This window comes from Arvicola amphibius, chromosome 14 (assembly GCF_903992535.2).
Source record: "Arvicola amphibius chromosome 14, mArvAmp1.2, whole genome shotgun sequence".
Taxonomy (NCBI): Eukaryota; Metazoa; Chordata; class Mammalia; order Rodentia; family Cricetidae; genus Arvicola; species Arvicola amphibius.
This window is the reverse complement of record NC_052060.1, coordinates 6,412,066-6,428,841: the sequence shown is the minus strand read 5'-3', so window position 1 is coordinate 6,428,841 and position 16,776 is coordinate 6,412,066. Positions and strand designations below refer to the sequence as shown.

The following is a 16,776-nucleotide window of genomic DNA, read 5'->3' as shown; positions in this document are numbered from 1 at the left end:
AAGTTGTACTTGAGGGCCTATTTACAGGGAGACCTGCAGCTTCTTCCATGTAAAAAAATATTTTTAAAACTACCTGGCCACGCCACGCAGAGGCAGGTAGGTAGATCTCCGTGAGTTCAAGGCCAGTCTAGTATACAGAGAAACCCTGTCCTGAAAACCCAAAACAAACAAACCTACCTGGCCAGGTTTGGTGGCTCATCACCAAGCGAGGTCCCAGCATTTGGGGAGACTGAAGCAGAGGTATCATTTTTTACCTTCATGAAACGGTATATTTTTAAAATATGTATTTATTTATTTTATTGTTTGAATATTTTGCATGTATGTATGTATGTGCACCATGCATAACCAGTGCAGCGGAGTTCGGCAGAGGGCATCCGATTCCCTGGCACTGGAGTTAGATACAGTGTGAGCAGCCATGTGAGTGCTGGGATCAAATCTGCTTCTCTGCAGAAACAGTGCTCTTTACTGCTGAGTCTCCGCACGAAAGAGCAATTTTGATGCCATCACCAAGCCTGTGGCAGCGGCTTGCTTCACAGTGTATACAGCCAAACACCAGTACTTTCCAGCTGCCATAGACAGAGGTGGGGCCGCACAACTCTTCCTTGGGAGTCGGCTTCTGGATCTTGGGGTGGGTGTAAAGAGGCCATAGATGACATCCAACTGTCCACTTGCTCGCTGCAGGGAACCCCAGCAAGGATTATACACCACAAGAGTGTGACTGTCCTCTGAGGGTTCCCCCCGCTCTGCTCTGTCTCCTTCAGTGTTCTTGCCAGAATCTTCTGCCACACAGCCTCGCCATTTTCCAAGAGAGTTCTTGTGACTGTTATCTGGGCCCCAGCTAGCCCTCTTCAGCCCAGCCACACCGATGGAGGGACTGTCCCTCTTCTTTCAGTTTATGACTTCTTTTCTTAGGGTTTTGTTGTTTGTTTTTTGTTTTTGTTTTTTAATACATTGCTTTCGCCTGGTCCCCACCAAGATTATTTTTTTATTCTATGTGTATTGTTGTTTTGCTTGCATGCATGTCTGTGTACCATGTGCATACAATGCCCTTGAAGGTTAGAAATACATATACATATATATGTAACTGGTGTTACAGATGGTTGTGAGCCATCATGTGGGTACTGGGAACTGAACCCAGGTCCTCTGCAAAAGCAACAAGTCCTCTTAATCCCTGAGCTAACTCTCCAGTCCCCCAGAAAATTTTTTTTGAGATAGTAGCTCACTATGTAGCCACGCCTGGTTTCAAACTCAGAGCCAGTTCTCCTTGAGTTCTAGATTTGCAGGTGTGAACTATCACACTCAGCTCCCCCAGACTTTCCAAAATGGTTCCTCTGCGTAGTGAAGTGAAGTTTAAAGGAAAGAAAGAGAGAAGGAAAGAGGGGAGAAACAGTGGGGAGCTTTGTGGGCAAAAGCTGGATGATACGAGCCTGAGAAATGGAGATAAGAAGGCAGACAAAGAGAAGGGGAAAGAAGAGAAACTTGGCTTCGGCCAGCGGCACCAGGATGATGTCCCCACACCCTCCCCTGGGTGGACCGGGAGATTAGAATCACCACGCCTTTCCAGCATGTCCCCCGCCCTCAGATGGCATTGCCATGCCCACAATGCCCCAAGTGTGCCCTGCTTGCGGTGACTCACTTCCTCTGAATAGGCTGCTGAGGTGTCCCAAGGCAGTCAAAAGGCCATGGGGCCAGAGTTTAGGTATCTGACAGGCTTCTGGGAAGATAGATAATGGACCCTAATGGCAAAAAGATCTTTCTAACTGCAGCCGGCCTATAGAACAGAGTCCTGCCCATCATAGTGACACACTATCAATCCCAGCAGAGGCATAACATAGAAAGTTCTGGAACAGCCAGAGCTAAAACCCTGGTGTGGGTGTGGGTGTGTATTATACATATTTTTGTATTTTTATACATTGCATATAAATATAACACACAAGAAGCCCACCTGAGTACGGAGTCAAACAGTGCTAGTAAATAGGGACTGCTGTGAAGGCTTCGTGGTTAAAGGCAAGTGCTGCCAAGCTTCATAATCTGAGTGGAAATCCGAAGAGCCACATGGTAGGGCAGAATAACTACTCCAAGTTGTCATCTAACTTCTACAGGCATGCTGTGGAGCACACAGGCCACACATGTACACAAGACAGACAGACAGACAGACAGACAGACAATAAATATTGGGGGGGTCAGAAGTTGAAGCACTGGACAGCACTGCCACACACTAGTGTTCCACTAAGGGACACCCAAGTCACCTATTCCTCATCAATAGTCGAAAAATCAGAGGCAATGAGATACCTGGACTCTGGTTGGAACTCCCTGGGTGTGGGAAGTCCCTGCCCTCCTCAAGTCTGTAATGAAGGTGCAGGGTGAATCCTCTCTGAGCGGTCCTCCAAGTGTGCAGTCCTAAATTTAGAACATGGGCATTGAAGACAATCAGTAAACCTAAAACAGCGAGTCTGTCCCGGTGTTAAAACAGACCAGACCAGACAGAGAGCGGCGAAATTCCAAGTTTCAGCAGAACCGCTGGCTGTGGATGCAGCACACACAGCCTGCACACGCGCAGGACGGCTGGGCTTCTGCCATGTGTGACTGGGTTTCTGTGTGACATCTACGAATTTAGAGTTCAACTTGCAGGTTCTGGCCGGGAGTCCCTTGGGAAGTGTTGGCCAGGGCAAACAGGCACCCTCACCCTCCCCCCCTTTCACTCGATTCTGAAGAGTCAGAAGGCGGGCCATGTGGTCACCCCATCTGCCTGTCGTGAGTAGTTATCTCGCTGGGGCTCCTTACCTTAGCTGCCACCAAGTCCGCCCAGAACCCAGTGTTCTCAAGATGCTGTTCTTCTGACAAGTGGATTATGAGAGCCCATTGATAGGCTCAGGTGGAGCAAGAGAGAGCAAGTGACCCTAGGTGATTTATTAAGAATACGCTCAGTGGTTGCTGATGCCCTCTTGTGGCACTCTTGGGGAATGGCAGGAAAGAACTTAAGCCTGCCAGGATTGGGTTTTACAGAAAGAAGCAACTGTTACTAGTATAAATAAGATTGTAACAGTACTTGTTGCCATATGTTAGCATTTGACATGCATACTTAGTGCTCCGTTACCAGAACTTTTCTAGAGATTTTATATGTATTTGCTAGGATGGAACCTGGGCTTCATCCTTGAGAGGCAATGGCTCTGCTGCAGACCTACACCTCCATCTCAATATATATTTATCTAATTATCACAGCAATCTATAACATAAAAACTTTTTTAAAGATTTATTTTATTTTCTCTTATTTTATGTGTATGAGTGTTTCACCTACATGTATGTGAGTGCACCATGCGTGCTTGGTGCCTGGAGAGGCCAGAAGAAGGCATCGAACCTCCTGGCGCTGGAGTTAGGGATGATTATAGACCACCATGTGAGTGCTAGGGACTGAACCCAGGTCCTCTGCAAGAGAAACAAGTGTTCTTAATTGCTAAGCCGGCTCTCTCCTTTCTCTTGTTTCTCCTTTTTGTGTATATGAGAGAGGTTTTGTGTTTTCCAGTGCTGGGGTTGGAACAAGGGACTCGGCTTCTTATCCAGCCTGGTTTTGTTTTTAAAGAGTTATTTAGTCAAGTGGGGGTGGTGCACACCTTTAATCCCAGCACTGAGGAGGCAGAGGCAAGAGAATCTCTATGAGTTTGAGGCCAGTCTGGTCTACATAGCGAGTTCCAGGAAAGCCAGGACTACACAGAAACACCCTGTCTTTAAAAAAACAAAAACACTATTTTTTCTATTTTATATGTATGAGTGTTTCAACTACATATATAGCTGTGCACCATGTACTCATGGAGCCCAAAGAGGCAAGAAGGGGGCATGGGGTCCCCCAGAATTGGGGTTACGGACGATCGTAAACAGCCCTGTGAGTGCTGGGTATTGAACCCTAATCCTCTTCAAGAGCAGCCAGTGCTCCTATCTGCTGAGCCAGCTCTACAGCCTGCCCCCAGGCTTCGTTCCGAGAATAAGGAAACAGCCTGGACTGTCAGGCACCTGTCCAGCATCATAGGCAAAGTCAGAATTCTGTCTCTGGGGGGTCTAGACCTGCAACTTTCAACTTTAGCCACAGTGCAGAGATTAAGCCCTATTTGGGGGGGGGGGCGGGTGTTAGGTAGAGCACAGGCTATCCCATTAGAGTAGAATTTCAGATAAACAATAAATAACTTGTTAGTATAAATAATCACATTAAATATTTGGGTCATATTTTTACCAACAAATCATTCATTGTTCATCTGAACTAATTTAACTGGAAGTGGTATAGTTTTATTTATTTAATCTAACACCCCTAATTTACAAGGTGATTTTATACTTACACAGATTGCCTCATTTATTCCTCCCAAGGAACCTATTCTCAGACACAACAGCTTCTCCTCCTCTGCCCTACAGTTTCTCCCACCCTTCCCATTTAAAGATTATGAAATGTCTAGCTCAGATAACAGAATACAACAAGTGGCAGACTCAGGGTGGTGGCTCACACCTGTAATCTCAGCACTTGAAGCTGAGGCAGGAGAATTGTGAGCTCAAGGCTGGGCTATACAACCCCCCCCCACCCCCGGGCCTTCCCTGAAACAAGCATAAACAAAAATGGCCAGCGAGAGCAAGCACTTAGGAAGGGCATTTGCTACCAGACCTGACCTAGGAACACACAAGCTAGAGGAGAGGACAGCACCCCTGAGCTTCCCCCTCAGCTCCACACAGCCGTCACAGGATGGGCATAGGCACAGTAAAGAAAATCCTAAGGATCCAGGAATAGTGGTAGCACAGGCCTTTAATCCCAGCACTCAGAACGCAGAGGCAGGTGGAGCTCTGTGAATTTAAGACCAGCTTAGTCTACAAGGTGAGTTCCAGGACAACCAGGAACACAAAGAAACACTGTCTCAAAAAAAAAAAAAAAAAAAAAAAAAAAAAAAAGACAAACAAACCAATTAATTAGTTAATCAATTAATTAATTAATTAAAAAGTAGAGGTGGCTGGGCTGCTGGGCTGGTGACACACACCTTTAATCCCAGCACTGAGCAGGCAGGGGCAAGGCCAGGCTTGGTCTATACAGTGAGTTCCAGGACAGCCCAGACTATGTAGAGAGACCCTGTCTCAAAAAACAAAATAAATAATAAGCAGATAAAATAAAAACTAGAGATTGACTGTGCTGGCTGGAGAGATGGATCAGAGGTTAAGAGGTCCTGCTTTTAACTCCCAGTAACCACATAGTGGGTCACAACCATCTAAAATGAATGAGATCTGGCGCCCTCTTCTGGTGTGCAGGTATACACGCAGGCAGACCATTATACATAATAAATAAATAAATCTTTTTAAAACAAACAAACAAAAAAAAGAGATTGACTCTGATTCTAAAATTGGAGTATGTTTTCCACTTTAGTGAGGACGAAAGCCAGCATATGACCGCCATAATGGAACTTCATTACCGGTGTCCCCGAGCTTGTTTTCTGTGTGGAATAGCAGTGACTTTGTTGTGACCCTCTCCTTCCCCGGTTCTGGGAGATCAAAGAGGACCATTCCTGGCCCAGGACTGCAGGCGAGAAAAAGACGGCTTCCTGAGCCTTAAGGGGTCAGCCCCGAGGTTTAACCGCTTAGGGTCCCCGAGGTTCCGAGGGACTGAGCGCCTGCCGCTGTGTGCCTACCTCAGGTAGCACCCTGGGATTGCATCACCCTGAAGCCTAAACAGCCAGGGAACACTGGCAGCTAAAAGGCAACAGGAGGAAACAGAAATCCGGGCCCTGGGATCCTCCTCCATCTGCTGGCTGCCTTTGGGAGCACGGTTCTCCCACGGTGCCGGTCTGCAGGGAACACCCTCTGCGTTTTTCTTTCTTGACTCTGGATCTGCCCCCACCTGATCACCTGTGCGCCCTTCCTTACCCACAGATATAAACAATTCCTTTGCCTCCCCACCCATGCTGGCTGGCTTTCCTATGGCATAATCACAGGAACTTCTGGGCTGGGACCCCCTGTGGGGTGCAGGCTGGGGTGCCCTGATGGTATGTGTCCCAACAGGTTTTTCTCTATCAACCTTGAAATCAGCCTGGAGCCTGCCTGACCTACATTCTCCTTAACCCCCCCTCCCCTTACCCCCAGGGAGCTGGAGTCAGTGGTAGAGCCAGGTTAGAAGCAAGACTCAAGAGGCTAGGTTTCTGTGGTCCCAACCTGGCCCCGTAGGGAAGCAAGGCACAAAGCCTCCTGTGTCCTCCACTGAGCTGAGAGGCTGAGTGGAGTTCACTTGCGTGGGTTAAGGGCCAGTTCCTGGGAGGAAAGATGCTAGGCAGGGAGGTGTTTGCTTGTAGACCCTGTACAGCCTGGTCCTCTCCCACGTCTGGGAGGGGCCGAGTCAGAGACAACAGCTGGGCTGGTCTGCAAGAGAGAGGTCATCTGACTGGCTGCTCAGTCTGGGCTCCTCACTCCTCTTCACCAGCAGGCTACCCCGGAGCTGGTGCCCACACAGGCAAGCCACCAGGCCACAACACCCACCTCACCTCCAGCTCCTTCTGGGTAAGTCCTGGAACTGAGCCCTTATCTGGGGGAGGGAGAACTTACTGGTTGAGGGAGGAGTGGTGCGCTCCTCGAGTCTAGTCTATGCCCAGTACCCATGTTCCTACACAGACAGAGACAACAGCCCAGATTCCACCTGCTGACCTAAAGACCCCACCTGGGGGGAAGGACAGCAGGCAGGAAGCAGCTCTACAGGTAGGGGTTGGAGCTTACCTGTGGGGAGCTGACCAGGAGTTGTCGTCCCCCCACCCCACCCCCGTGCCCAACATGATGCCACCTCACCTCAGCAGTCGGAGAATCCAGGCCAGGGAAGGGAGGGACCTGACCTTCAGAAGGGGGCACCATCTCAGACTGAGGGTTCAGGGGCCTTGGGGGGGTGGGAAACTTGGTAAGCTCTGGTTCCAGCAGCCTCCCCAACCACTACTGGCTTCAGAAGGGAAGGGGGAAGGTAGGCGGTTCCTAATGCCCTCATCTTCCTTCCTTACACCTGCTCACAAAGAAGTCCGATATTCTGATATTCATTCATTTATTTTCTGCAACAAAGGAAAGGGATGGGTTGAGAGTCCAGGCCCCAGATGGGAGGCCATCCACAGGCCCAAGTGGAACATTCCCCTTAGCTAACAACCGTTTCCTTCCACAGGGAAGACAGCTGAACCATGTCTGTAAGCAGTGGACCAATGGGAGCATCCCTGACCCAGGAGATCCTCAGCTCGCTGGGCCTTGCCAACAAGGTACGGGCTGTTGGGGCTTCAGAAATGCATGTATGTATTCCGCAGTGCTGGTGATTGCTCTTGCCTTACACTTGACCAATCGGTGCTCTACCACTGAGCCCCAACAATCAAGTTTAATGTGTCCTCTCAGGGGCCAGATGTTGGGGAAGAGGAAAATAGAAAGAGCTCAGCGGGGTGAACGCCTTGATGACCTGAGTTTGGTCCCCAGGACCCCATGGAAGCAGATAACGTCCTTAGGAATCCTCAGATTGTCCTCTGACCTCCTATGCACCCGTAATAAATGAAGAAGATGGGAGGAGGAGGGCAGGCTCCCCCCTCATGATGCTACCTTCTCATGCTCTTGCAGACAGCAGCTTGGGGGACCCTGGGCACCCTCAGGACTTTCTTGAGCTTCAGTGTGGACAAGGATGTTCAGAAGCTGCTGAAGGCCATTACAGGCCAAGGTAAGCTCCTGCCCTTGGTGTTTAAGGGCTGCCTTTCACTGTTGATCTGATTTGTATTTTATTTTGACATAGGGTCTCATATATTTGAGATATGGAGCTCACTATGGAGACCAGGCTGGCCTCCAGATCATCGCCATCTGCATCTGCTTCCCAAGTGTTGGGACCAAGGGTGTGCACACCACACATAACAGGGTCTCACTCCCTATCTCAGGATGAGTGTTGGGACCAAGGGTGTGCACACCACACATAACAGGATCTCACTCCCTATCTCAGGATGAGTGTTGGGACCGAGGGTGTGCACACCACACATAACAGGGTCTCACTCCCTATCTCAGGATGAGTGTTGGGACCGAGGGTGTGCACACCACGCATAACAGGGTCTCACTCCCTATCTCAGGATGAGTGTTGGGACCGAGGGTGTGCACACCACACATAACAGGGTCTCACTCCCTATCTCAGGATGAGTGTTGGGACCGAGGGTGTGCACACCACACATAACAGGGTCTCACTCCCTATCTCAGGATGGCTTCAAATTTGCTGTCATCCTCCTGTAGCTGTTTCCCAGTTGCTGGGATTACAGGCAAGAGTCTCCCCCCTTCCGCCCCGCAAGTCTGCCTTCTCCCCCCTCTCTCTTTTACAAATTTATTATTTATTATTTTATTTTATATGTATGTATGTTTAGCCTGTATGTAGGTCTCTGCACAAGCAAGCCTGGTGCCCACAGAGGCCAGAGGAGGAGGTCAGAGCCCTTGGAACTAGAGTTTCAGATGGCTGGGAGTCACCATGAGGGAACTGTGCTTGGGAATTGAACTAGGGTACCCTGGAAGAACAGCTAGTGTTCTGTGCCACCACACACACACACACTTGTTAAATAACAAATATTTTTAAAAATCTCTTTTTGTTTTGTTTCTCTGTGTGACCCTGGCTGTCCCAGAACTCTCTCTGTAGACCAGGCTGGCTTCGAACTCACAGAACTACCTTCCTCTGCAATCCCTAGTGCTGGGATTAAAAGGCATATGCCACCACCACCTGGTTTTTAAAAAACTATTTTTAAGGAGCCAGGAAGGCGGAGTTAGTGATGTTCTGGGAGTACTGGCGATAAGATATCTGATTCTAGTGTGTCCAGTTCTTTGGCAGTGTGTCAGACCCACTGCCACCTCCCCCATGTGAGGTCGGGTTCATTCTTTCCATTCTCACACACACGAGGAAACTGGACTCAGAGAGATTAAAAAGCTTGCCCAAGATCACATAGCTTATGACAGAAGATCGAGATTTTAAGTCAAATTAATGGGCCTCACCCCAGAAACTCTTTTAAAAATTTTCATTTTATTTATGGTTTTATTTTCTTTTCTTCCTTTTTGAAACTACCATACTAGGCCACTTTTGCCTGAATTAGGATTTGAGTCAGAAGATAGATGGCGGCGCACGCCTTTAATCCCAGCACTCGGGAGGCAGAGGCAGACAGATCTCTGTGAGTTCAAGGCCAGCCTGGTCTACAGAGTAAGTTCCAGGACAGGCTCCAAAGCTACAGAGAAACCCTGTCTCAAAAAAACAGACAAACCAAAAAATGGGTGTGCATGTGTGTCTGTACACATGTTTTTAATCATGTGCATATGTGTGTCTGTACGCCTGTTTTAATCCCGGCACAATGGCTGCATTTACCCTCCTGCTGTTTCAGCCAACAGTTTCCACTCCACAGTTGCCAGCCTGCTTCAGTGACAGTGGCCTGGCCACTTAGACCAAAGCCTGGCCGGATTCTGTCACTGCCGCTAAAGGCAGCTTTAACTAAATCATTATTATTTATTTATAAATAAGACTCGAGATTCAAAGGCTGGTGTGAAAACTAACTGGCTCAGAGAGGCTGAGCTAACCTTCTCTCTTTGCTGGTGCATCTCCCAAAAGCTCATTCTTTCTCTCTGCCCTCCCTGCAAAAGAAGCCTTACCACTCAAACCCCGCCCTACTACTTCCTGTGTCTCTCTATCCCCCTGATGCCCTCTGATGCTCTATGATTACTTTCTGTCAACTAGGTGCTAACTCAGCCCCCTAACCCAAGGTTAATTTTATTTAATTAATGAAAATGTCAACTCAGGGTCCACAATGTGATCAAATACACATATGTGAATGCTGTACCACGGAGGCCAGAAGATCCTGGATTCCCTGGAGCTGGAGTCGCAGGTGGTTAGGAGCCACCTGACCAGGTGCTGAGCCCTGAGCTCAGGCCCTCCGGAAAAATAGTACATGCTCTTTTATTTTTTTTTAATTTAATTTAATTTAATTTCTTTTTTCTTTCTTTCTTTCTTTTTTTTTTTTTTTTTTTTTTTTTTTTTTTTTTTTTTTGACAGGGGTTTCTCTGTGTAACAGCCCTGGCTGTCCTGGAACTCGCTCTGTAGACCAGGCTGGCTTCAAACTCACAGAGATCCGCCTGCCTCTGCCTCCCGAGTGCTGGGATTAAAGGTGTGCGCCACCACCACCCAGCAACAGTTCATGTTCATAACCTCTGTGCCATCTCTCCAGCCCCTCTGAATGTTTTTGGCATTTTCTTTGCATCTTCTCTGAGAACAAATGGAAGCAGGGGTGACATAGCCCTGGTCTTCCCTTCCCTACTCTTTAATTCTCTTCCTGGAGGAGTCGGGAATTCACAACTCTAAACTCCCTGGTTGCAGCCTGGTTTTGTCTCTTGGTTCAGGTGTGGACCACAGCACCATTGTGGATGTACTGACCAACCGGAGCAGAGAGCAAAGACAGCTCATTTCTCGAGCCTTCCAAGAGCGTACCAAACAGGTGGGACCACTGCCTTTCCAGGAGCTATGGGCAGGGGTGGAGACCCCTGGAGGACTTGGGATCAGATCCAGCCGTGGCCAGCCCCATCCTCCGGGCTAATCAGAGACTTGGTGGCCAGGCCTGTGATAAAAATCAGATTGCCATGATACTGGGGCCTTCCTGGACCCATGCCTCTGTCTGTCTGTTTGTCTCTCTGGGGCCCATTTATGCAGGACCTCCTGAAGTCCTTGCAGGCAGCACTGTCTGGCAACCTGGAGAAAATTGTGGTGGCTCTCTTACAGCCTGCAGCCCAGTCTGATGCCCAGGAATTGCAGACAGCCTTGAAGGTACAGGTGGGGGGGTGACAGTTGCTGGGTTGTCTGGGGAACAAGGACACCAACAGAGAAAGGAAGGGCAGCTGACTAACACTGACCTCTCCAGAGAGTGGGCCTAGCAGCCCCTACACCCGACTGTGACCCAGATGGAGAAGGGGCTGGCGTCTGCTCTCCAACCCCGTCTGCCCATCTCACTGGGCTAATGATATGTCCCGGTGTCAAGTGGCCTCAAAATCTCTTGTAGGCCTCAGGTTCTGCTGAAGATGTAGCCTTGGAAATTCTGGCCACTCGAGCAGCACCCCAACTGCAGGAGTGCCTGGCTGTATATAAACACGGTAAGGGATCCCCAAGAGCTGAAGGTATTGCAACAATCCACTCCACCCCTACAGTGCTTACAGATCTGGGACCCTGACTGACCAAATTCTATTCCCTTAAGGTCTCTGCTCCCAGCACCCCCCCCTCCCACTACTCTAGTGCCTCAGTCTCCCCAGGGGAGAGAGCCATATGTGGTCATTAAAGAAAGAGAAACAATGATTAACTAAGTCTGGAGCCCTAGGGCCAATTTCCCAGTGATGACATTAGGCGCCAACAGTCCCAAAGGTCCCCTTGTTACCTTCCCAATCCCTTGCTGCTGCCTGGGGGACAGGTGGTGACCTTAAGTCCCGCCGTCACCTATCAGACCCTGCCTCACCTACTAATTTGCGAGCCGCTTTCCCCACCCTCATCTCACGCCACCGTGGTCACAGGCCCTCTTTCTCTTCCGTTCCCAGTCAATGCTGGTCTATGTTCTGAACCCTCTCCGACCTCTATCATCCCCTCTTGGTTCTGTTTTCATCTTTCTTTTCCACCCTTTCTTTCTATTTTTCCCCTGTTCTGGGACATCATAGTTTCCTGTGGATGAAATATTCTGAATTCATGATCTTCATGCCTCAGCCCCAAATGCTAGGCCTGCAGGCTTGGGCCTCCATGGCTGACACTTTTTGTTTTTTCCTCCTTCCTCCCTTCCTTCCATCCTTCTTCCTGCACTAGAGATCGAACCCGGGGTTTCTGCACATGCTAAGTCATGCCCTTCCACAGCCTTCACTCTTGGTCTTCCCGCTCCTGCTCACTCTCTGCTCCATGCTCCACCACACGCATCACTTCCTAAACACTGGTGAGGGCTAGGCCCCGACCAGCTTGCTTCATAATCTGGGCTTCCCTGTCTCTAGTGACTTCTGGTTGCCTAGCGATGGGCAGGATTCCCAGTGGGAAGATTTGGAGATGAAGCCACTTCCAGTACTCACAGCCTAGGAACGTGGTACCCATGGCTTCCCTCCCGGGCACCGTCAGTCAGCCAGGCACTCTGCAGAGGAGATGGATGAGGGGCCAGGGTGCTGGAGTTGACAGCTCAGCAGCTGAGAGCACAAGGAGACCTGAGCTCGGTCCCCAGCACCCGCATGGATGGCTCACAGCCCTCTGCAGCCCCAGCTTCAAGCGTACCTCTAGCCTCCTTGGGCACCCCCCCCCCCCATACACATAAATAAAAACATGAAATCTTGTGGGGGTGGGTGGAAGGAGAACTGTTAAGGCCCAGTTGACCAGGCACCTGACAAGTCCTAAAGCTATCTACCCTGGGAAAATTCAGGAGTCAAAAAGCTCCTGCCTCTGCCCCAGATTTCCAGGTGGAGGCTGAGGAAGATATCAGAACTGAGACCAATGGCATCTTGCAGGACCTGCTTCTGGCCCTGAGCAAAGTAAGGCTTGGCCTGCGAGGGAAGGGACTTGGGACCGGCCAGGGCAGGGAGCTCTGCTGTCCTGTGAGCAGGATGTCTGGACAAAACTGCCCTTCCATGAAACTTCCTGAGAACAGTGTCTCTACTTAGGGGGGCCGTGAGAGCTACTCTGGAGTCATTGACTACAACTTGGAAGAACAAGATGTCCAGGTGAGCAAAAGGACTTCAGTTTGTACAGACTCCTCCTGGACCATGTTCTTGGGCCCAGATCCTGTGCTGCAAGCCTGTTGCTGCCTTCTTTGCCTCTGCCTCCTGAGTTCACAGAATTCAATCTCCTCCTGCAGACACTGGATCAAGCAAGCCTTAACCCTCATCGTGGGGATCAGATTCTTGTGAGAGCAGTTGAGCTGAGCCCCTTTCTTAATCTTCTGTTTTGTTTGTTTTGTTTTTGAGAGGGTTTTCTCTGTGTAGCTTTGGAGCCTGTCCTGGAACTCGCTCTGTAGACCAAGCTGACCTCCACAACTCACAGAGAATTAAATTCCAGCCTCCCGAGTGCATATGCCACCACCACCCGGCAATCTTGCCTCTTTTTATTATTATTTGTTTATTTTTCTTTGAGTCAGGGTCTCTCTGGCTGTCCTAGAACTCCTGATGTAGACCAGGCTGACCTCCAACACAGAGATCCTCCTGCCTCTGCACTATCCTTTTTCACTATCCTCTGTCCCATTTCCTTCATCACAGTAGATTTTCTGGGTACATCATAACCATGGCTTCCAGGCTCCAAACAATGATCATGCCCCACTCCTCACTGAGTCCTTCCTCTTCCCTAGGCACTCCAGCAGACCAGAGGATCCAGTACAGCAGGTCAATGGGTCCTCATCTTTACACAACGCAGCCCTGAACACCTCATCCGAGGTACCCAAGCTTCCTTATCCCCACCCAGCTTGCTCTACTGATGAGTGTGACAGCCAGTGGTGGGGTCACCCTTCCTGTGGTAAGAGCCCCACACAACAACTTACCTTTCTGACCACTCCCTACACATACCAAAGTGTTTGATCACTACCGGAGATGCACTGGGCAAGAATTAGAGGATGCTGTCCGCAACTGTTTCCACGGAGATGCTCAGCGGGCTCTGCTCAGCCTGGGTTAGTGCCTACTCTGGATGTATGGAGGGGTTTTTACTGGGATGGGAAGCTGCAGCCCTAGACATGGCTCCCTACCCTCTCACCTTTGCTTCTAGCTTCCATAATGAGAAACACAGCACTGTACTTCGCTGACAAACTCCACCAAGCCCTTCAGGTAAGAGGCACACTGCTTCCTGTCCTGCCCTTCAGACCCAAGCCTGGTGGAACCTCCTGTGGAACCCCCTAGCCACTGTGTTCCCCGAGTTTACATACTGCCTTGTCATGGGCAGGGGAGTGAGTTCTGGTCAGCACTACATGAGTAACCCACAAGGCACTAACGTCAAGTCTATCTTAATGTCTATGTACCAAAACCAGATGAGCCTGTTTTGTCGTCGGAGGGGAAGGTGTTAACTGTCCCAGTGATTCTCACCCTCCCTAATGTTGCAACTCTCTTGCTGTGCTGACCCCAACCATGAAATTATTTCATTGTTACTTCATAAGTGTAATTTTGCTACTTTATGAATCATAATGTAAACATCTGATATGCAGGATATCTAATAACCGACCCCCTGTGAAATGGTCCCTAGACCTCCAAAGGGGTCGCCAACCCACAGCTTGAGAACCATTGCTCTCTATAAAGAATAATTGGCGGCATGGTGGTGAGAACCCTAAATCTCAGGACTCAGGAGGCAGGAGCAGGAGCGCTGTAAACCCCAGGTCAGCCAGGGCATCTGGGACTTTGGAGCTGTCTCTGACGCATATGTTTCAATTGCCCTTCACAGCTGCTCATTATCCTTGTTCAATTAGATCAAGAACATGAAGAACAAAGGGCAATGTCCCGAGCACTCTGGGCCTCCTTTCTCCAATTGGCTGGATTTATTTATTTGGTTTTTCCGGACAAGGTTTCTCTGTATAGCCCTGGCTGTCCTGAAATTATATAGACCAGGCTGACTCTTAACTCAGGGATCTGCCTGCCTCTGCCTCCCCCAAGTGCTGGGATTAAAGGTGTGCGCCACCATGCCCACCACCTTGGCTGGATTTTATTCTTATTATTTATCCTCAAGTTTGAGGGAAAGATTGGTGGTAGAATGCGTGCTGAACTTGCTCCAGGCTCCACCTGCCATCTCAGCATTGCTCTAATAGACACTGATGAGCAGGCGTGGTGGTGCACGCCTTTAATCCAGCACAGAGGAGGCAACTGTATCTATATAGGGAGTTCCAGACCAGCCTGGGCCACACTGTGTCTGCTGCATTATTTATCTAAAAAGTGGTCACTTAGACTTGAATTTGACAGAATCTAGTAATTTTGCTAGATGAACTAGGTCTCTGAGAATATATACATATATATCTGGGCAGTGGTGGCGCATGCATTTAATCCACTGGGGAGGCAGAGGCTGGCATATCCCTGAGTTTGAGGCCAGCCTGGTCTATAGATCAAGTACCAGAATGGCCAATACTATACAGAGAAACCCTGTCTTGAAAAACAATAAAAATAAAGAAGGAAGTGTAATATAAGAAAGGTTGGAGTCACCACATTTCGGCATCATGCCCATTGATGACTGTTCATAGGATAGCCTATATACGCCCTTGCTCAGTCATTCAGAGATTTCCATCTTGACAACAGATTATTATATACTTAACTGAGAAGTCCAGCTCATTATAATGAGTCAATACCAGGATTCCTTTGAAGACCTGTGGTTATCTGTCTCAGTTCCTGATATGAAAACAAATCTGTGGGCTAGAAGTGGCTCATGGTGGAGCACTGACTTGCTTAGCCCATGAGGAACACACATGAAAGGAAACACACATCTTAGTGTATTGAGATTTGGAGACCAGAATTCTTGGATATAAATGTCAGGTATTATTTTAGGAATCAGATTAGCCAAAAGGCATACACTTGTAATCCCAGAACCTGAAAAGAAAAAACAAGAGGATCACAAGTTCAAGGCTTGTCAGGCGTGGTGGCCCACACCTTAAATCCAAACAGTCTAGAGGCAGAGGTGAGTGGATCTCTGTGAGTCCACAGTCAGTCGAGGGTAAATGAGACAGCGTCTCAAAAACATGGAGCTGGACAGATGGCTTAGTGGTTAAGAGTTTCTTGCTCTTCCAGAGGACCCAAACTTGATTCCTGGCACCCATGTCCAGCAGTTCACATCTGCTCCAGGGGACATAAGACCCTCTTCTACCTTCGCAGGCATCTGCACACATGTCTCATACTCGTCACACAGATGTACAACCACAAAAACATAGAAATCTATTGGCTGAGCAGGGTGGCTAATACCTAAGTCCCAGCACTCTGTGTGAATTTGAGGCCAGTCCAAGACACACACTGAATTCCTGTGTCAAAAAAAAAAAAGCCCAAGAAGCCTGAGGATTGTAGCTTAGTGGTAAGCAGCATGTTCACCCCTGGATCTGATCCCCCCAGTACTACCCTGCCTCCACTCCCTCCCCACCCAGGCCATTCACCCCCTGCCCTTAATGAGAACACGCCTAAACGCCTGCCCCAGGCTCCCCATCTCTCTTTTTCCAGGAAACTGAGCCTGATTTCCAGTACTGACCCGCGGTCCTTGTCTCCCGGAGCGAGATCGATCTTCTAAGCATTCGGGCTGAGTTCAAGAAGAAATTTGGGAAAGTCTCTGTATTCTTCCTCTCTACAGGTTTAAAACTTAGCTCTCTCCTCTTCAGACACGGTTTCTCTGTGTAGCCCAGCTGTCCTAGAACTCATCCTATAGACCAGGCTGGCCTCAAACTCAGAGAGCCACCTGCCTCTGCCTCCCGAGTGCTGGGACTAAAAGGGAATACCACCTCAACTAAAGTTTGGGCTAGTTCTTAACCTGGAGCCTGGTGTCCTAGCTCCCCCTCCCCCACCTTCCCTTTGGTTGAGTGCAGGACTCAGGCAACAGAGGAGTCTTGTCTTGACGACGAGCTATTTTTTGATGAGCTATTTTTTGGCACAAGGTAGGGAGGGTTACAATGCTTGCAGCATGATGGTGGTAATGAGTTTGTCTAACACTGAGTCCCTCACCTGCAGGATACAGTGAGAGGGGATTGTCACTCGGCCCTCCTGGCCCTGTGCAGAGCCGAAGACATCTGAGACCTTTGCAGACCCACCCTGACACGGCATTCAAGAACCTGGAGATTCCCATGTTTGGTT

The 16,776-nt window shown here is 49.2% G+C and overlaps 1 protein-coding gene and 1 long non-coding RNA gene across 2 annotated transcripts; one reads left to right on the top strand and one right to left on the bottom strand.

Annotated features, from left to right (window-relative positions):
- Nucleotides 1-269: 269 nt before the first annotated feature.
- On the bottom strand, nt 270-2,914 carry LOC119800754. Its single transcript, XR_005283084.1, has 4 exons — nt 2,785-2,914; nt 2,293-2,400; nt 1,946-2,107; nt 270-675 (listed from the first exon to the last, which is right to left on the bottom strand). It is a non-coding gene; the product is annotated as an uncharacterized LOC119800754 (long non-coding RNA).
- Anxa9 (annexin A9) lies at nt 2,740-16,269 on the top strand. The gene is made up of 13 exons (XM_038310984.2): nt 2,740-2,754; nt 6,440-6,516; nt 7,157-7,247; nt 7,594-7,690; nt 10,378-10,472; nt 10,685-10,798; nt 11,031-11,121; nt 12,440-12,519; nt 12,649-12,708; nt 13,329-13,413; nt 13,548-13,643; nt 13,739-13,797; nt 16,153-16,269. The coding sequence occupies exons 3-13, from the start codon at nt 7,173-7,175 to the stop codon at nt 16,177-16,179; spliced, it is 879 nt and encodes a 292-aa protein (XP_038166912.1). The 5' UTR covers nt 2,740-2,754; nt 6,440-6,516; nt 7,157-7,172; the 3' UTR covers nt 16,180-16,269.
- The last annotated feature ends 507 nt before the right edge of the window (nt 16,270-16,776 follow it).

Excerpts from the sequence above, each read along its gene's own strand:
- Anxa9 (XM_038310984.2), top strand. The coding sequence starts at position 7,173 with ATGTCTGTAAGCAGTGGACCAATGGGAGCATCCCTGACCCAGGAGATC. Across the intron at positions 12,709-13,328 it reads TGGAAGAACAAGATGTCCAG|GCACTCCAGCAGACCAGAGG; the intron begins GTGAGCAAAAGG and ends CCTCTTCCCTAG. Across the intron at positions 13,644-13,738 it reads GCGGGCTCTGCTCAGCCTGG|CTTCCATAATGAGAAACACA; the intron begins GTTAGTGCCTAC and ends CTTTGCTTCTAG.